General features: G+C 40.9%; 3 protein-coding genes across 5 annotated transcripts in view; 2 read left to right on the top strand and 1 right to left on the bottom strand.

Annotated features, from left to right (window-relative positions):
- Positions 1-374: 374 nt before the first annotated feature.
- Positions 375-7,465, top strand: LOC130924408 (uncharacterized). The gene is made up of 4 exons (XM_057850954.1): positions 375-985; positions 2,768-2,926; positions 5,276-5,410; positions 7,368-7,465. Exons 1-4 carry the CDS (start codon positions 739-741, stop codon positions 7,463-7,465), a joined length of 639 nt encoding a protein of 212 aa, XP_057706937.1. The 5' UTR covers positions 375-738.
- On the top strand, positions 5,275-13,382 carry LOC130924406 (uncharacterized). Its single transcript, XM_057850953.1, has 9 exons — positions 5,275-5,410; positions 7,358-7,510; positions 7,830-7,982; positions 8,199-8,351; positions 8,670-8,822; positions 9,054-9,206; positions 9,423-9,541; positions 9,895-10,048; positions 13,315-13,382. The coding sequence occupies exons 2-9, from the start codon at positions 7,480-7,482 to the stop codon at positions 13,380-13,382; spliced, it is 984 nt and encodes a 327-aa protein (XP_057706936.1). The 5' UTR covers positions 5,275-5,410; positions 7,358-7,479.
- The window catches only part of ogt.1 (O-linked N-acetylglucosamine (GlcNAc) transferase, tandem duplicate 1), a 28,882-nt gene continuing 21,497 nt past the window's right edge, over positions 12,714-20,098 (bottom strand). For all 3 annotated transcript variants that reach the window (XM_057850392.1, XM_057850393.1, XM_057850394.1), the window contains 14 exons: positions 19,933-20,033; positions 18,370-18,523; positions 18,025-18,126; positions 17,758-17,937; positions 17,423-17,581; positions 16,497-16,586; positions 16,300-16,425; positions 16,054-16,224; positions 15,837-15,953; positions 15,463-15,633; positions 14,410-14,562; positions 14,055-14,307; positions 13,864-13,987; positions 12,714-13,691 (listed from right to left, as the gene is read on the bottom strand). In XM_057850392.1, the coding sequence (XP_057706375.1) occupies positions 13,511-13,691; positions 13,864-13,987; positions 14,055-14,307; positions 14,410-14,562; positions 15,463-15,633; positions 15,837-15,953; positions 16,054-16,224; positions 16,300-16,425; positions 16,497-16,586; positions 17,423-17,581; positions 17,758-17,937; positions 18,025-18,126; positions 18,370-18,523; positions 19,933-20,033 (2,082 nt within the window). In that variant the 3' untranslated portion in view covers positions 12,714-13,510. The remainder of the gene's footprint in view (positions 13,692-13,863; positions 13,988-14,054; positions 14,308-14,409; positions 14,563-15,462; positions 15,634-15,836; positions 15,954-16,053; positions 16,225-16,299; positions 16,426-16,496; positions 16,587-17,422; positions 17,582-17,757; positions 17,938-18,024; positions 18,127-18,369; positions 18,524-19,932; positions 20,034-20,098) is intronic.

Here is a 20,098-nt window from a genome sequence, read left to right as displayed (position 1 = left end):
ATTTTGAATAATAAATATAATTACCTTCGTTTTATGGCTGGGTTGAAACAAAAGCAGTTGCGCGACGCCTGTAAACGGGGGTTTCCCGGGTAAAACGGGCAAATTAAAAATTGTTCGAGGGCTTAATGCGCCATGAATCTGCTATGGCAGCATATAGACATATTGTTCAATCAAACACAACAGTTGTTTTGGCTTAAAATACAGCAGTTTCTTTTAAAGAGGAGTGCAAGACCAGAAACTGTTTTTTCAGTCTTGTCTGAAAATCTGTCAATTTTATTTAAACCTTGAAAATAAAACCGGAATAAAAATAAATTGTGTGTAATGTGTAGTCTTACATTTTATATCTGAAAAAAGTTATATTTCATTTTGTGTCCTTTTAATGTCATGTATTTCAAGCATTCGTGCTTTTTCAATTCTATTTCATTCTAAACTATCAAATTTCTAAATGAAATAGGTGTTTAGTTTGAACTCCAAGAAACAAATGTTGGAGATGGGCGGAGCAATAGGTTCGGATAGGATAGCTTGTGTACAGTACTTGATTTGATGCAAGCTCGCACTGTCAACCGACAATACATTCCATCCATGATGTCATTCGAATAAGCAAACAAGTAGGAACAAGCAGAGAAGCAGACTTCAGATCAGATATCAGATTGTTTTTGTCAGAGCAACAAAAGCCTCCTTTGCTCACTCACACATTGCCTGTGAGTCTCAGCATTTCCAGTCCAGCAATGACTCGAGATGGACACCGAAACGCTTGCCATCTTGTGGTCTTTAGAGAGCTTGTCCAAGGACGACTATGACAGGTTCTGCTTTGCTCTGGTGGACCGGCGCCCCGAACCGCGGGTGTCACGGCGTAAAGTGGAGAACAAGCCTCCCACGGAGGTGGCCAGAGTGCTGGTGGCAACCTACACCGCTGCAGGAGCTCCAGCTGTTGTTTCTGAGCTCCTCAGGCGCACCCGTTGCTTGGACGAGGCCAAAAATTTGGGTATGAGTGCAACTTTTTCTCCGGGAATATGGAGATGGTCTGGTTTATTTTCACTTCGGAGTGTGTGTAAGATTTACTTGAACAGAGTGGGTTGACTTGTTTTTCAGGTTTAGTCATCTTGTCTAAGTGTTTCCATTCAAATAGTCCCATGTGTTTTTTTCACATATCACACAAATAACATCCAGTTTGAGCACTTTGTTGCAATGGTTTTGTCACAGTACATGATTCCACTTGGGACAAGATCGCACTTGAACACCATCTTCTAGATCCTTTTTAAGTTACTCTTAGGGCCCAAGTACACAAGATGCATGATCGTTGCGGTTCCGGTCCGACTCCGGTAAAAAATAGCGCCGGAGCCAATCCGTTCCCATTATATCCTATTGTTCAACGTATACCGGCCGCGTCAGTGCTCCGGATGCGAACCATCTCCGGTGTGCCGCATGCCCGCCAGATGGTATAGGCTATTTTCTATTTTTGCCGGACACGCATCCGACAAAATGGGCGGAGCTGGGCCTGGACGTAACAGCCCAGTTGCTTATTCACGGTTTAAACACCAGCGAACATGGACGAAGAACGTTTCGTCATGGAGGTGGAAAGTCACAAAGTGATATACGATGCAGCAGATCGTTATTTTAAGGACAGCATTAAAAGAGAAGCTGCAAGGTGTCCTATTATGTGTGTTTTTCTGGCAATGATATCAAACACGACGTGCTGACAACTTTGAGCGGAAAAAAAAAGCGGCGTATCTGGAAGTGGTTCCACTGCAGAAATTCTCGTGCCCGGCGCATATGGGATGCCGTTTGAGTCGAGGGGGAAAAGTACGAAAGAGAATAAAGAGACACCCACAAGTTTCGACCTGGTGGTCTGTTCAAGACGTTTCTCTTTCTTTCCTTCATTTTACTTGACTTTTTATAGAAAAACCAACAGTTTGCGCTGGGCACAGGAATCTGCAGTGTTGAGACACCAATTCCAAGTACGCTGTTTTTTAGTTCGTGTCGTATATAATTTGCTATCCATTTTATAAATATTACAGAATATTTAACAGTTGTTTATACCAGCTCTATGAGATGTTATGTACCATAAATTTTAAATATGCACAAAGATATAAACCCACCGACACAATCAAGGGCATAACAGGGACCCGCCCCCCCTACCCCCCACACACGGAGCCCTGATCTCAACATGATGCAGTCAATCTGGAATTAAAAGACACATAACTAAAATACCAATATGCAAAGAAAAAATGTGCTCTCTTTCTGCTTCACTAATGAGTATAGACTCCATGTGTTTTTCGTTGTTTTAAATGGCACATTATAGCGCGCGATCACGCGAGCGCTCAAGAGGGAATGGAGTTGGCGGACTGTAGCCGTGCGCAGCCGGTATGATTTGCCTTTTTTTGACATACTGCGTGGCACGCAGTCAACACTGAACCGGACCGGAACCGCAACGATCATGCATCTGGTGTATTTGGGCCCTTACACACTACATAACACATCATAATCAGAATTATCTTTTTTCCCTTAATCATTCTTACACCACACATTAATCAATTAGGATGTTTTTTATGAACTCTAAACCACATAATGACCCTGACTTATTCATCAGTGTTGAAAAGGCTCAATTTGACTGAACTGTAAGTAAAGCTCCTGTTTTGCAAATGCCCAAATTGCTCAAATTAACAAAAGGTCATTGACTGCAACTCCTGACAAATGTGAGTCTTTTTATTTTTGTTTCTGTTTTAAAAAATTTTATTTTGATCTCTGATTTTTTTGGTTTCCAAAGCGTGCTCTGCGACAGACTGGCTGCCAGCTCATGATGCAGTTGGCCCCTCACCTAGTGTCAGCTGTAATAAGCTCCAGCGAACCACGCCCCGAAGGAGGCGCAGAAGAAAGGACAAGGAAAGAATGGATGTTTCCACAGCGGAAGAACATCTTGTTGAGGGTGATATTCTCAGGGAAAAAACACCTGTTTGCTCTAGGGACAAAGACGCACTCCACAGTAGATGACAATCAATTACAATCATCATTTATACTCACTCCCAACACCCCATGATAATCATACGGGACCATCTTTTTTCAGTCATCCTTAATATATTCCACACAATACACACAATCAGCATGATTTAGAATAAATAAAATAAAAAACAAACACTCTACACCATTTGTTAATTAAGATTTTTTTTTAAAAAATCAAATCTCGCTTAATATAACCCATTTAACATGATAATCAATCAGGATCATCTTCTTTTTAAATTACTCTTGATGCACCCCAAGCACATGATAATAAATGATATTTTTTTCATCATTCCCAAATCCCGAGAATAAACACTCAGGGTCATATTTGGTTTTTCCTATCATCCTTGACATACCCCTCACCACACAACAATTTTTTGAATTACTCTTAACACACACTACCCCATATGTTAATCAGGTAGGAATGATATATTTTTTGTATTAAATCACTCTTATTCTCTTAAAAAAATCACATGATGCATCCAGCCCATCTTTTCCAGACATCAGATGGATGTGGATTCCTTTACTGCAGTCTCCTCAATTATTTTCTGTTACGCCCCCCGCAGGAAGACGTAAATGTTTTGTGCCCCCCCCCCAAAAAAAAAAAACTCAGCCACCACTGTAAATAGTATCATTTGTCTATAAAATTATTATTATGAGTACACCTCTGCCTTACAATGTGTCCTTTTTTTCTGTTAAAGAAGAGAAAACACTCCCCCTCACCCTTGTGTTCATTACACTGCGAGTCATGTATGTGTGTTATTGACTGCTTTACCGTCAATTTGCACTGTTTATTGCATCAGCACTTATTTTCTTTCCTTTCAGAACCACAGACATACTCACACATTCCAGTCTTCTTCCACACACATACAAATACATCACATCTTTCCACGCATGCTCTCACCCGCTCATTGAGTGATTCTCATATCAAGTGCCATTGCTTGTATATAGTTGTGCCTGTTGCCAAGTTGGATTTAAAGTGCCAAAGACCAACTCCACTCTCCACTCCTTATTTTCTAACCGACACCTTGAGGCGAATGAACCGTAAAACATATTGAGCCCAGAACCTCATACAGTCCATTAGTCCAAATTAGAATCGATAGGAGAATCGATAAAGAATCGAATCTTTAAGCAATATCAATAATGGAATCGGAATCGTAAAAATCTTCTTAATTCCCATCCCTACTCAAGGTACATTTTTGACCATTTGTTACTATAATAAAAATGTAAAATGTGTATTAAAAAAAAAATGTGTAAAATCAACAAATAATAAATTCAAATTGATTAGCAACATTAACCCACGAGGACAATATGCCAAACAATTTGACCCAAAAAACAAAACTGAATATAGGAAAAACAACAGTGCTATTGGACAGAGGGACAGTTTTTATTATTGCTGCTTGCAATATCAGCTCCTTTGCAATGGTGTGGGGTTATTTTACACTGAGCATGCTAACAGTGCTCGCTGGTTTACTGAGGTAACACTGACAAAGCGAGACAATTGTTGACAATATTCGGCACGTTTTCGCAGAAAAACAGTCAAGCGGGTTATCAATGAGATCGGGGTCTAATGTCTTTAAGTGACGTCTTAATTGATTCGGCTTCCCGCTGTCTGCTACAAACATTTTTAGACACAATAAACTGGTCTTTCCTCATATCCCACTTTATTAAAAGTCAAAGTCAAATGGCCCGAAAACAGCTCGTTTTTGGGGGGGGAAATCGGAGGTGAGGGTGGTCGTCGTAACGATCCAAAGCCGAAAATGGCACTTCTCGGGTGGACACGTGAGAACCGGAGAAGACAGTGGGTCGCTACGTGAGCCCAGCCGGAAAACGGCGCATAGCTCTTCATATCTCTCTTGCTTGGTTCAAAAATACTGCGCACACTCTGAAAATGAGAGCGCCACTGCCACCAACTGAGTGGATGTGGGAATACACTTTATTCTAGTACGGCAAAAAAAAGTATGTTTCTTGAGGTCACATGCGCCACCCCCAGCATCGCTCTGCACCCCCCTGGGGGGGCGCCCCACTATTTGAGAAGTACTGCTTTACTGACTTTGATAAAACAGGTAGAAAAAAAATAAATAAGAAAAGGCTAAATTTTACTGGGTCAAAAATGGTTGTATTCCATTTCAATCTGTTTCTCACACGATCAAATTGACAAAGTCATTGATTGCAACACTGCATCAATTAGAGTAGTTTGTATTTCTTTTTTTTTTTTTTTTTTTTTGGCTATTTTACTCAGTTTCATCTTCAAACTTGATTTTGTTTGTTTCCAAAGCATGCCCTGCGACCTACTGGTGTCCAGTACAGGGTGCAGATGGCCCTTCAACCAGAGTCAGCTGTGAAAGGATCCAGCAACCCGAGACCCGAAGGAGGATGAATAGGCAAGAAAACACAGTGAAAGAACTTTTAGGTGAGGTTCATATTCTCAGGAAAGACTCTTTTCTCTTGGAACATAAAAAAGGCAACTAAGAGAAAAAAATGTAGCTTATAGCTGTGGTAAAAGTGGTCAAATTCAATGTTTTCCAAAATGTTCTGTAATCCTGGAGAGGTGCAGAAGTTAAGTTTGAAAGTTGCTCATCCAGAAACTCCTGCTTTAATATGAGCTATAAACTAAAAGTTGCGCGGCATTGGATTTGGCTATCATAGGCACATTAATAGATTCCTACCAGTTACTGTATGGAAACGATTTGTTTGATATTTCGGCCGCAGTAATTTGTGAATGGCAGTGTCAAAAGTAAATGCTATGAGTAGACCATACAAAAACATTGCGCTGTAAAGCAGGGGTATCCAAACCGGTCCTCAGGCGCCCTGTGGGTGCTGGATTTTGTTCCAACTGGTCAAGCACAGACAGTTGAACCAATGAGGTTTCTGCTAAAACAAGCAGCACCTGACATCAATCAACTGATTGCACTTGCAAGGCACCAGATTTGTGAAAAGGTGTTATCTTGTTAAATTGGAATTAAATCCTACACCCACAGCAGGACTTTGTGGAATAGGTCTAACTCCTGCTGTAAAGAACTGTTACCAAACCAATTCCGTAAATGGCCAAGTGTGTGCACGTTTTCGTTCCAACCAATGAAGAGGACACCATCCATCCATTATCTACCGCTTAATCCGGGGTCAGGTCGCTCGGGTAGCTGCTTTAGCAGGGAAGCCCAGACTCCCCTGTCCCTAGCAACTTCAACCAGCTCCTCCGGCGGGATTCCAAGGCGTTCCGAGGCCAGCCGAGAGACAAAATCTCTCCATTGTGTCCTGGGTCGTCCCTGGGGCCTCCCGCTGGTGGGGCATGCCCAGAACACCCATCTGGGGAGACGTCCAGGAAGCATCCGAACCAGATGCCCGAGCCACTTCAGCTGGCTCCTATCAACACGGAGGAATAGCGGCTCGACCCTGAGTCTCTCCCAGATTACCGAGCTTCTCACTCTATCTCTAAGAGAGCCCGAACACCCTGCGGTGGAAACTAATTTCGACCGCTTGTATCCAGGATCTTGTTCTTTCGATCACAATCCACAGCTCATGACCATAGGTGAGGGTAGGAACGTAGATCGACTGGTAAATTGCCTTTTGGCACAGCTACTTTTTTACCACAACGAACCGGTACAGCGTCCACATCACTCCAGACGCTGCACCGATCCACCTGTCGATCTCCCTCTCCCTTGTACCCTCACTCATGAACAAAACCTCAAGAAACTTAAACTCCTCCACTTGGGGCAAGATCTTAACCCCGTCCCGGAGAGGGCACACCACCCTTTTCAAATTGAGGACCATGGTCATGGATTTGGAGGTGCTGATCTTTATCCCAACCGCTTCACATTCGGCTGTGAACCGCTCCAGTGAGAGTTGGAGATCTCGGCTTGATAAAGCCAACAGCACTACATCATCTGCAAAAAGCAGAGATGCACATCTGAGGCCATTAAACCAGACCCCCTCAATGCCTCGGCTGCGCCAGAAATTCTGTCCATAGAAATTATGAACAGATCAGTGACAAAGGGCAACCTTGGTGGAGTCCAACCCTCACCGGGAACGAATCCGAATTACTGCCGGCAATGCGGACCAAACTCCAGTCGTACAGGGACAGAACAGCCCTTACCAATGGGCTCGGTACCCCGTACTCCCAAAGCACACCCCACAGGACATCACGGGGGACACGTGCCAAGATGGATGGAAAAAGCGTCGTTTGACCCAATTGTCGGTACATGTGTGCATTGCACTGAAATGTCCACATTTTGCAGATTCCCAAATTACCGCGATCGACAGTTATTGAATGAAACTTCTGATCAACATGAGACTTTTCCCTTTTTTGGAATTTTGCAGCAAATAACAGCAAATTAAACTTGGATTTTGTTTGTTTCCAAAGTATGCCCCAGGACCAACTGGCGACGAGTCCAGGGTGCAGTCAGTCCTTCACCTAGATTCAGCTGTGATGAGCTGCAATGACCCGAGGCCCAAAGGAGGAGCAGCGTGAAAGAAAACAAAAATATGGATTTTTCCACACCTGGAAGATATCAAGGTGTATATGATATTCACAGGAAAAAGACATGTTTCCTTTCGAGAAGTCATGGGTAACGTAAGCGAATTATGTGGTTGTAGCCAGAAGTGGCAAAAGTGACCAAATTCTCTTTAATGAAGCCGCTGGTGAAGAATAATTTTATTTGCCCAAATTCGTTGTCATCATCGATGATCAGTCAGGAGAGCTACAGTATTTTGCGAAACATCCTCATGTAGTCATACAGCATTCTAGTCAAATCCCACCAGACTCTCTGTAAGGTAAATTACACGACACGTTTAATGCAAAAGAACTTCAACTTTCTTTGACATTGTTTCCAAAGCACACCTTGCGGCCGACCTACAACCAGTCCAGGGTGCAGTGGGTCCTTCACCTGAAATCAGCTTTGAGCAACTCCAGCGTTCCGAGACACGAAGGAGGAGCAGCGTTAAAGGAAACGAAAACATGGCTTTTTGCACACCTGGTGAACGCCCAGGTGAATGTGCTATTCTCAGGGAAAAGACACATTTCCTTTTGAAAAGTCATGGGTTATCCATTCTAATTATGTAGTTTTGGCAAAAGTGATCAAATTGTCTTTAATGAGGCCACTGGTGAAGAATGATTTATCTTCCCAAATTTGTTGATCAATCTGGATACATTTTTTGACACGTTTGATGCAATAGAACTTCAACTTTCTGTGATGTTTCCAAAGCACGACTTGCGACTAGCCTGCAACCAGTCCAGGGTGCAGTCGGTCCTTCACCTGGAATCAGCTGTGATGGAATCCAGCGACCCGAGACACGGAGGAGGAGCAGCATGAAAGGGAACATAACAATGGATTTTTCCAAACCTGAAGAACACCTAGGTGAATATGACTTTCTTAGCAAAAAGACACGTTTCCTTTTGAAATGTCATGAATTATGGAATCTAATTATGTAGTTAGAGCCAAACCTGGCAAAAGTGATCAAATTCTCCTTAAAGAGGCCACTGGTAAAGAATGATTTATCTCCCCAAATTTGTTGTCATCATTGATGATCAATTTGGATAGCTACAGTATTTTGCGAAACATCATCGTGTAGTGATACAGCGTACAAGTCAAATCCCACCAGACTCCCTGTAAGGTAAATTAAACGGCACGTTTAATGCAAAAGAACTTCAACTTTCTTAAACTTTGTTTCCAAAGCATACCTTTCAACCGACTGGCAACTAGTCCAGGGTGCGGTCAGTCCTTCACATAGATTCAGCTGTGATGGGCTGCAACGACCAGAGGGCCATAGGATGAGCAGCGTCAAAGAAAACGAAAAGATGGATTTCTCCACACCTGGAGAACGCCTAGGTGAATGTGCTATTCTCAGAAAAAAGACACGTTTCCTTTTAAAAAGTCATGGGTTATGGAATCTAATTATGTACTTGAAGCCAAAAGTGATCCAATTGTCTTTAATGGGGCCACTGGTGAAGATTGATTTATTTCCCCAAACTTGTTGTGTCATCATCTATGATCAATCTGGATACAGTCTTTGACACGTTGGATGCAATAGAACTTCAACTTTCTGTGATGTTTCCAAAGCACGACTTGCGACTAGCCTGCAACCAGTCCAGGGTGCAGTCGGTCCTTCTCCTGGAATCAGCTGTAATGGAATCCAGCGACCCGAGACACGGAGGAGGAGCAGCATGAAAGGAAACGAAACGGTGTATTTTTCCACACCTGGAGAACGCATAGGTGAATATGATACTCAGGAAAAAGACATATTTCCTTTTGAAAAGTCATGGGTTATGGAATTTAATTATGTAGTTGTATCCAAAAGTGGCATTTGTGATCAAATTCTTTAACAAGGCCACTGGTGAAGAATAATTTGTCTCCCCAAATTTGTTGGATACAGTTTTCGACACGTTTGATGCAATAGAACTTCAACTTTCTTTGACTTTGTTTTCAAAGCACGCCTTGAGACCAGCCTTTCATCAGTCCAGAGTGCAGTCTGTCTTTTACCTGGAAGCACCTGTGATAGGCTCCAGCGAACCGAGATCCCTATGAGGGGCATCAGTAATGGAAACGGAGTAAGGGATGCATCCACAGCAGCAAATCGTTCATCGGATTTTATTGTTTTCACCCAAGAAGCCGTTTGCCATCCGTATGTCAGTGGTAATGAAAGCAGAAATTATCCAACCTTTAGCTGCAATTGACGGCAATGGAAGTCAAATCCATTTGAACTGGGAAGGCTGATCTCTGCCAACTCTCCTAGTTCAAATGGATTGGGCCTCAATTGCCGTTAAAGGTAATGTCTGACCTCATCCCATCTTTTGTCATCATCGTTAACTCTTGTTTTCAACTCACACGCAAAGAACAAGGTATTTTACCTTAAATGGGAATATACAAACAAATGAACCTATACTGTCCTTTCCTTCCACAGCAGAAAGATGGAGGCCTGAAGGTTCCATATACAATGTCAACGGTGACGGTAGCAGTGACGATAGCAGTGATGACAGCGGCCTCTCCTGCGACAGTGCTGAAAATGAAGTTATGGGAGCTGCATTATATTTTCTTAAGTTTTTATGAAAAAGCATGTACATCTAAAAAAAATAATAATAAAATCTGCATTATTTTTGATTTTCCTTTCCTAATTTAAAACTTGAAAGTACATGTTGATAACGCAAAGCAACAAAGCTCATGAAATTATGAATTACATATTTTTCTTTTTTCTATTCTGTATATTCGAATGATGCATTATTAGGTCGGTAAGCATACGTGAGCCACACTTCTGTATATTCGGAAAATGCATTATTAGGTCGGTAAGCATACCTGAGCCACACTTCTGTATATTCAGATGATGCATTATTAGGTCGGTAAGCATACCTGAGCCACACTTCTGTATATTCAGATGATGCATTATTTGGTCGCTAAGCCTACCTGAGCCACACATACAAGTCAGTATTTTCAATAGACCTTAACCTTTCTTCCCAACCACATAACAGATGATTCAGAAGATAATGGTATTTTGGGAGACATTTTGTAACATTTAGTTGTGTGTTTGTCTTTTTTTTTTTATCCGGGATTTTACTGAAGACTGCTTTGACCAAGTGACAGGTTTTTCCAATGAAGAGTTGTTGACAGTGACTTTGGAACCGCACTAACAAGGTATTAGCAGGTGTTGTTGGCTTGTTGCCAAGAGTGCAACAGTGTGTATAACCTGATTTTAATATTTTCAGCGGATACATTTTCCAATCACTATGTAGTATATATATAATGTTGTAAGTTAAGTTGAGTCATCAACATGCCCCCCCCCCAACAAAAGACAAACTCCGCCTATGCCTCTGGCCCATTTTCAATTTTGTATTCCAACTCGTCATGTGGTAAAGTCAACGAGTCTCAACTAGTTTTCACTGACTCATATTCCTTTTGATGTTATCAGTTTCAACGATACCGAGGCAAACCACTACATAAATTGTTTGTATCGCACAATTTTAATAGTTGTGTGAGTCTTATTAGTGTAAGCGCTGCAAATACATCATGTCCTTTTGCTCCATAAAAATATATATTGTAGGTTGACCAAACGTCCTCTTTTGCCCGGACAAGTCCTCTTTTCACGTCCTCTCCGTAGCGTCTGGCCAGGTTTTATGAATTCATGAAAATGTCCAATTTTCACGATTTTTCACAGGACCAATTTGAAGAGAATCCTTCTAGCCGCTGGGGGGAAACGCCTGCCAGCCTTGACGTGGCTCCTACCAATAGGGGGAGAAGGAGTACTTCTACTTAATTTTGTTGGCAGTTTACTCCTTGTATCATGGGGCATTACCGCCATCTACTGGATTGACGGTTTGGCAAGAGATCAGGCAGTTACAGACTACAAATAGGGAGTAGTTCTAAGAGACATTTATGCTGTTGTATTGTGTTCATAGTGCTCCATACACTTTTCTGTTGGTTTTTCTCCTGTTCATGTCAAACATGTCTTCTGTTGTATATTGGATTATATGTGTACAGAGATGCAGTAGAGTGTATTAGTCTTGTATTAATGCTTCTGCGTTCGTGTATTTGGTTGAATGTTAGAATTACTGTATATTCTAAGTAGCCGTTTTTTGTTTTTAAATATGCGTCATCTATGTTAATAAAAGGAAATTACACAGAATACTACGGTACTGCTGCCTGTGACGTGTTCCCAGAAAAATGTTTAGTTGGCACTTAGCCTACTGTGTGTGTGTGTATTGACTGGACTATTTCCATGGGTCTGTATTACAAGTCACCTGAATGTTTTCCGCCATATATACTCTGTGTGTGTGTGTGTGTGTATATATATATATATATATATGTGTGTGTGTGTGTGTGTGTGTGTGTGATTGTATACACACATAAACATGTCCGTGTTGCCCAACGACAGCCCCAAAACATCACTGCTCTAGAGGAGATCTGCATGGAGGAATTGGGCCAAAATACCAGCAACAGTGTGTGAAAAGCTTATGAAGAGTTACAGAAAACGTTTGGCCTCCGTTACTGCCAACAAAGGGTACATAACAAAGTATTGAGATGAACTTTTGGTATTGACCAAATACTTATTTTCCACCATGATTTGCAAATAAATTTAAAAATCAAACCATGTGTGTTTTTTTTCCCCACTCTCTCATGGTTGAGGTTTAACCAGGTTGACAATTACAGGCCTCTCTAATATTTTCAAGTGGGAGAACTTGCACAATTAGTGGTTGACTAAATACTTATTTGCCCCATTGTGTATATATATGTGTATACACACACACATATATATACACACATACATACACATATTATATATATATATATATATACATATGCATATACGGTATATTTTTTTCCTAATTTTATTATACTTGCCTTTTATCTATCATGTACTATATATTGATTTCTTGTAAAGCAGTTTGAGGACCAAGTTTTTGTCAAGGGCAAAATAAATGTGTATATATATATATATATTATATAAATTTTACACAAAATTTTTTTGTAAAGGCTTGTGTAAAACAATACTGAAATTCTCCGGTTTCCGACGTTGATAACGTCAGGTTTTGACCCAAGCTAATGAGGAAGATTGTGACTAGCTTTATCTAGTGTTAAAGCTGAGAAGTGCAACAGAATGTAGTCTGAATTCAAGCTTCATGTGCATGCCAGATTGAATATTTGCATTATTTGCTGCAGGCCAAGAAAAAGAGCCAGGTTTGGACATTTCTGATCCACGATATCTACACAATTAAAAAAAAAAGCTCCACAGAAATTTGAAATTGCCGTCTTTATTTTCCCTATATTCAGAGCAAACCTTACGTGATAAACTCATGACCATACAAAAAAAAAAAAAAACTGCTAAGAAAATACTTACCTAGGCTCTTCCTTCAAGTGTGATTTAAAGAGAGATCGATCCACTTTCAGTGATACTGCAATTTCTAACATGAGCTTTTTTTGTCCAAACGACCATTCGTGCTAGTTAGTGTAACATCAAAACAGGACGACAGCTAAATTTTAGATTTGGCAAGGAGAGGATTTCGCATTACACACAAAAAAAATACTACTCCTTTAGTCATTAAATAACATCTTAGGAGAAATTGGAGAGCAGTTACAATTTCTGCTAAAATGACATTGATGGTCGAAGAACTTAATAAAAAAATTTCCATTGTGCGACATTCTCATACAGACAAAAAAATGGATCCTTTTATAAATACAACTATATGTGTTGGATATTTTCTTCACGAACTGCAGTTACTCCTGTACACATACACGCGCACAAACACAGCCGCACAAACAAAACTACTACTGATCAAAGTATTTAAGAGTGTTCAGTGGTTGCTCAATTGTCTCATGTTTTCTTCTATTTTAGTCTCAAAATGTAATGGGGAAGAGATGTGTGTCAATGACACGCTGAGTCCCACTTCCAAGACATCGTGACAAAATCTTTCACAGGAGAGTGCTGCAAGTAATCCATACCAACTAGGATCTCCGTTCATGATTTTGGGGGGAAAAGATGGTGGGGAAGAACACTGGCATTCTGAAAAAGTTAGCAAGGGTATATCAATTCAGGCACTGTCACTGCTTTCTACAGTGTGGACTTTAAACATGTTTTCAGGTTTGTTGCCGTTGCTGTGGTGCTCCCACATCTGCAAGTAAAGTTTTTCCAGGTCCATCGTGTACTGCTTGGTGTTGAAGAGAGGACTGCAGATACGCTGCTTCCAAACACGTGCCCGGATCATCTTTAGGCTGGGAGTGAAGGGGAAGGAAAAAGAAAATATCCATCAGCCACAAATTCAACAAGGTAGGCTTTTCAAAAGGTATTAATTCAGGATGTCCTGATCACATATTCAACACAGTTTTCCCAATTCTAAGGTTTCTTAGAAATGCATCCATAGTTTTAATAAAAATGTTTTCTTACTATTCCATGTCAGAGCCCAGCTTGACCGCTATGTCTTCATACTCCTGTCGACTATGAGCGATGAGTTCTGGACAGCCAAGGCAGCTAAGTTGTGAAGCTGCTACTCGTGAAGCAAGAGTTTCACCTTGACAAGGATTTTAATGGGTAAGAATAAGTTAACACTGTTTATTCTTCTTGAACTGAAGCCTCACCTGGCATTGTGACCATGGGTGTCCCAGCCCACAAGACATCCATGCCTGTGGTGTGACCGTTGCATAGAGGTGTGTCTAAGCACACGTCAGCTAGCTGACCCCTCCTTACATGCTCTTCTTTGGGGGCCACAGGAGAGAAGATGATGCGAGAACTAGGTAGGCCCATGTTCTGAGCATACTGCTGGATGTTGGGCTCACCCACCGCGGGGAACCGAAGGAGCCACAAGACACTGTTCTGCACACGTTTTAGGATCTGTAGGGAAAGCAGTTTAAAACATTAAAAAAATTAAAAAAATAAAAAAATAAAAAGAAGGATTTTCATGTATAGTCCAGAGTAGAGGCATCTCTGACTTACATTGGCCCACATTTGGAGGGTTGGTGGGTCAATCTTGTAGAGTTGGTTGAAATTACAGTAAACAATGGAGTCCTCTGGAAGACCATACTGGGATCGCGTTGTCACAACAATTGTGCGTGGCACCTCCTCGCCAGTGGCAGCTTTATTATTGATCTAAACATTTTTTTAAAGACAAGAATGTACAAAACAATATAGCACCATTAGAGAAAATGTCCATCCTCACTGGTTAGATAAATACAGGTAGTTCCCAGGTTATAAACGAGTTCCGTTCCTATGCTGGCGACATAACCCAAATTTCCACCTAAGTTGGAATTAACCCTCTAAATATCCCTAAATACCTTCTAAATCTCAAAATAACTAAGCAAAAACATGTATTATACGTCATTGTAATGTCCGTTGGAGCTAAGCCCTAGCTAGACACTGAGCTAAATTCAGAAATGTCAGACTTCGGTGGTTTACTGACTTCATTCAGCTGCTCATGACATTTGCAGAATGAAACTATAATAAAATAAAAATTAAATTAAATCAGTTTCATCTTTAATAACAGCAACTCAAATGTGCCTTTATAACTAGCTGCTGATACATCTATAACAACCCACACAAATGATTAGCATATATCAGTGTCTGCACATCATCAAAAACAATCACATAAACTCGAACCCTAGTATTCCACCACAATTGAAAACGCACAATAAATAATACAAAAGGTGTTGCCTTTGTGGATGCTTCACAAGAAACAAATGTGCGCACAGGCTTGCAGCCGTTCTTTTCCCTCTCTCAGCTGCCCAACTTTTTTGTGGGAGCAAATAGGTTCGTGTGTAGATGCGCGCTTACTCGCGTGCACAAGTACTACCTGCTCTACGCTTCCTGCTCCAAAATAAAAGCATGCATCACAAAACAAAAGTCAAGATTATTTAAGAAGAAAAAAACAAAACAACTGGAGACAAAATGGCGGTTGAGACTCCGATGTCGTGAAGTCAAATCACGGAAGTCGGGAACGTCATAAACAGGGGACTACCTGTATAGGAAAATAATCAAGAGTTGAACGCATACCTGTGTGGTAGCAAGGCCATTGCTGACAGTAAAGCTGTTGATGGTGACTTGTATTTGGCCTTGGTTGATCATGTTGATGATTGCCTCAGCAGCTGTGTTCATGGGGATCACAGGCATTGACAAAGCTCCATTTGTGTCTGTAGCAGGTTCCTGATTGTTGTCACATTTCATCTGGCCAAGTGAATGGATTCAAAATTATTGCTGCAGCCAAATTTTGAGTACCAAATTCAACAAATCGCAACCAAACGCACACGCACAAAAACCATCGTCATTCAAGTATTGCGAATATGTGTCATTATCTGACTAGATTAGCAGTTATAAATCATCATCATCAATGATCAGCATTCCCATCAAAAATTAAAAATGTCATTCACCTTTATCACTTTAACATCTGGCAGACTGTCCAAGAAGGCTTTCAGATCAATACCGTTGAGAACAATTCGGTTGTCAAAGATGTGTCCATTTGATTTGAAATCAATCACTGCCTTTTTCTGTGGGTAAGAGAAAGCGGCACCATTATGTTTCAGCAACTATTGAAGAAGGCAAGCAAAACACTCAAAGTAAGTGACAGCACAATGAGGCAGGACAAACCTTTAGATGAGGAAACATGTTGGCATGATCTCCAATGAAGAAGGTATGAGGCATGTATGCAACCTTCTCAGAATATTGCTCAACTACTTCCCCAGGTGAAGTTTCCTTGTCGGTGATGATATAGTCCATGAAGGGAGCACCACTGGTTCCAGGGTAACCTAGCCACATCGCCTGATCCAAAAGGAGAAAATTAAATGACTTTTGTTGGGAGGGCGGCTTTCAGTACCACTCTAATGTTAACCGTACCTGAATAGGTGCTGGGCGTAGGGCGAACAGCTCATTTCTGGCCCCTTTGGTGTAGCCATTCATGTTAATCAGAATGTGGACTCCATCCTGGTGAATGCGATCAGCTGCTTTGCCATTGCAAGGAATCTACAAGAAGAGGTACAAGCATCTGTAAAAATCGGTACACGTGCCATCGGTAGGAAATAAGAATACTTTACCTGAGATAGGTCTGTGAAATTATGAGCCTCTGCCACCACTTTTACTCTGAAATTTGTACTGTCATCAGGGCTCAGGGCATAGCAAAACACCTTGGCGTAGAAGAGAATGGCACAAAAAAATTATAATTGATTGAATATGACTTTACAAACAGTAATCAGGAGGGTAAAATGTGAGGTAAAGCACAACCCGATACGGGCAGTTCAGTCTCCGTATGCCAGCAGTGAACTGTATTCATTTCTAGTGAGGGTTGGACTCTGCCAAGGCAGCCCTTTCCCAGAGTTTCAGTTCATAACCTTCATAAACAGAAAATGTAGGTGCACTTGGGGTGTTGAGGGAGTCCAGTTTGGCAGTCTCAGTATTGCATTCGCTGCTTACAGCAGAATATATAGAAGATCACGAACCAAACCAAAAAATTCATTTCCACTGGATCGGTTTGAAATTTAACAAGTTCAAAACATGTTACTGTACTGTATTGTTTACAGTACTTGCTCTTCTTCAGGGAGTGTTGCAAAGTATAAAATCTTTATATTTTTGTTTGTTTTGGCAATGCCATTGTATTTCTAGATAGCCCTTAAAACATGAAAAAATATATTTTTTAATTAAAAACCCGATCCTTTTCACCCGATTCCGATCCTCTGAAAAATGGCTCGATCGGCCCGATTTCCAATCACATGATTGGATATAAAGTACTGTTAACATGGCAGTTAATCAGGCTGGAGGTTGACCATCGGTTGACAATTAAACAATACATAGATTCAGAAGTACACAGTCCAATGACTTATGTTGTGGATCGAATGGTCAAGTGCTAACCAACGTCAGTCTCCATTGAGCACGAAACATCTAGCCAGATATATGATATCTATGGGAAACACTACCAATCACGTTAGCAGCTAGAAAATTGACATTTAAACTGAAGTTGACTCACTTCAAATTTCTCAGAATTATGCATCCCAGGAATAGATTGCATCAAATGAGAAGTCGGGTGGTTTCCAAAGTCTGAGCTGACATAGCCAACACGCAGACGCCCACCGCTGGCTGTCAGATCTTTTGGATGCTCGTAGGCAGGTTTGTGCAAAGCATTGATCTGTGCAAGAAGCAAATATTTAGGGTTGGGATAGTGAGGAGTTTATTGCAGATTCTACACAAGAAGTTTGATGGTGACTTTGGAACATCATCCTCAATATATTTTGCTAATCAGTATCCCCTGACCCATAACACAAAATTTTCCCAAATGACGTTTGCTCTCAACAGAGCGTGTACCTTGTCAAGGCAGAGGTTTCCATGGCGCTCAGCAATGGCCTTGCGAAATGCGTGGGAGAGCGGGTACAACATACTGTGGTGAGGATGTACTGATGGTAAACGGTTTTTCTCCAGCTGGTCAGCAACAATGCTCACTAATTTTTTCATCCTGTCATCATAATCTGTCCAATCACACACAATCTACAGAAAAAGAAATTACAAATGTTGTCATAAATTACCACAGTCATTTCAGGAATACACGGCACACACACTAAAAATCACACTAACCTGTAAGCAATGTGCAAGGTTACAGTAAGCATCAGGGAAATCAGGCTTGAGTTTCAAGGCGGTGCGGTAAGATGCAATGGCCTCTGGGATGTTCCCAGAATCCTAAAAGTCCAGCAACACCAAATAGTTCAATATATTTGAAATGTATTATATTCATATTTCAAATAATCAGGAAGTCATAACTGCGCAAGTACTTTGTCCTTTGATCCATGCACTTTATAGCAGGAAAGATCCTACAACTATGGTTTCTAGTTCTAATAGTACATGCAATAGGATAGGTATAGTGAATACATTTTAAAGGGGTAATCAGTGTGTCAGCCAAAAGCAAATTACAATAACACATACTTTGTGTATTGACGCCAAATTGCTGTGAGCATCTGCAAAAGCAGGATTGATTTGGATGGCACGTGTGTAGCACTGGAGGGCTCCTTGAACATCTTGCATTTCCTTCAATGTGTTGCCCATGTTTGAGTAAGCATCTGCAAATGTGGGGCTAATTCTGTAAATCACATAAAAAGTGTTCAGAAGTTTAATTGAATGCACATTGTGATCTGCGATTATAGAGACAGATTTGGTATTGTGGCTGTTATGACAGCACTCTATATTCAGACCCCCTTAAATGTTACTACAGCAGCCATTTGCTGAAATCATTAGATCATTTTTTTCCCCTCAATAATTTACATACAACTTGAGAAATTATTGCAGATTTTTTAAAAAATACATACATATCACCTGGCCATAAGTATTCAGACCTTTTAAAGAACTCACAAAGGAGATCAGCTACTCAGAAGCTACAATAGCAGATGTCATCTCAGCAGCCACAGCACTCAGTTATTGGAGAGACAAGCAGACAGACCAGGGTGTGGCTACAGCCAAAGCAACACTGCTGGAGGCCGTCTTGAGATGATTCAGCGGCTTTGAACATGAGCCCCTGGACCACTTTTCTTGAGCCAAGGCAAGAATAAATATTGTTTATGTATTTTTTGTAATTACCGATGACCTACCAATATATTTACAAATCTATTTTACAATGAAACTTTTTTTCTTCTGAAACAGGGCCCCGGACTGCGACCAAATGGTCGCATTTTGAGACAAATTAGAGCTAGTACGAGTAATTATTTGTATTTTATTTGTTGTGACAAGCTCCTTTCAAGGTTAAATCCACTAGTTGGCAGTAATGTAACAATGTAACAATTGCCAAGGGAACATACACTTGGCAACATACAACAGAAAAAGAAGGTTTAGGTGGGCGATATGTGGAGCAGATTATAATTTGGGTAGCAGGAAAACTTGACAGCACTTGTGAACAATTGCGAAAAGGACAATAAGTGAGTAGTTTCTTTCCAAAAAACCCGCCAGCACCATTTCAGGCTGTACAAGTCCGACACGGCATGGGAGGGGATGGTGAAATGCGAAAGTCATCGCTGTTGAGCTGAACGCCAACACATGGGGCGTGATGCAACTACAGCGGTAAGCGACAGCAAAATTAAAGGAAAACTTTGCAAGTCGATTTACAGTGTGCACCTCCAAAATCTCTGCTCCTAGTAAAAAATGTTAGCCTAGAGCCCTGTGAACTATATTTCCCCGTTTGAAATTGATGAAAATTAATGCGTAGAAAACAGGATGATCAACATACATCTTAATTTGAAACTAGAATGAAGAATCACTACTTTTCAGAAGTCAATAATGAAATAAAATCTAGTTGTGAAAAACATTCCCCTAAAAGACTATTGGCTGTATTAGCTCGTAAGGGTGCTTTTACCAAGTACCTATTGAGACCACTTATGGCTGTGTTATATTTCAATCAACATTTAAGTGGGTCTACTCTGAATATTTTCCATTCCCACTGTAAATTTTCTTGACAAATAGCCAGTCACTCATAAATATTCTTACTGCACGAATACAAACCTGATGGCCTCCTTGTAGTGCATGAGGGCTTCCTGAAGTTTGCCCTGCTGTTGTAAGACACTGGCCAAGTTGGAGTGAGCTGCAGCAAACTCTGGGAACACCTGTGAATAGCCATTTTGGTAATCATGTTTAACGTCTTAAACGTTTTAAACATTGGTAAAAACAA

Source organism: Corythoichthys intestinalis, chromosome 11 (genome assembly GCF_030265065.1).
Source record: "Corythoichthys intestinalis isolate RoL2023-P3 chromosome 11, ASM3026506v1, whole genome shotgun sequence".
NCBI lineage: Eukaryota > Metazoa > Chordata > Actinopteri > Syngnathiformes > Syngnathidae > Corythoichthys > Corythoichthys intestinalis.
This window is presented reverse-complemented; position numbering and strand designations above follow the sequence as displayed.

What these genes read in the sequence shown, in the direction of transcription:
- LOC130924406 (XM_057850953.1), top strand. Translation starts at nt 7,480, where the DNA reads ATGGATTTTTCCACACCTGGAAGATATCAAG. An exon ending in GCATCAGTAATGGAAACGGA is followed by an intron (nt 9,542 to 9,894) that starts GTAAGGGATGCA and finishes TTCCTTCCACAG; the next exon opens with CAGAAAGATGGAGGCCTGAA. An exon ending in AAGTTTTTATGAAAAAGCAT is followed by an intron (nt 10,049 to 13,314) that starts GTACATCTAAAA and finishes CTTCTATTTTAG; the next exon opens with TCTCAAAATGTAATGGGGAA.
- LOC130924408 (XM_057850954.1), top strand. Translation starts at nt 739, where the DNA reads ATGGACACCGAAACGCTTGCCATCTTGTGGTCTTTAGAGAGCTTGTCC. An exon ending in GGAAGAACATCTTGTTGAGG is followed by an intron (nt 2,927 to 5,275) that starts GTGATATTCTCA and finishes TTGTTTCCAAAG; the next exon opens with CATGCCCTGCGACCTACTGG. An exon ending in CACAGTGAAAGAACTTTTAG is followed by an intron (nt 5,411 to 7,367) that starts GTGAGGTTCATA and finishes AGTATGCCCCAG; the next exon opens with GACCAACTGGCGACGAGTCC.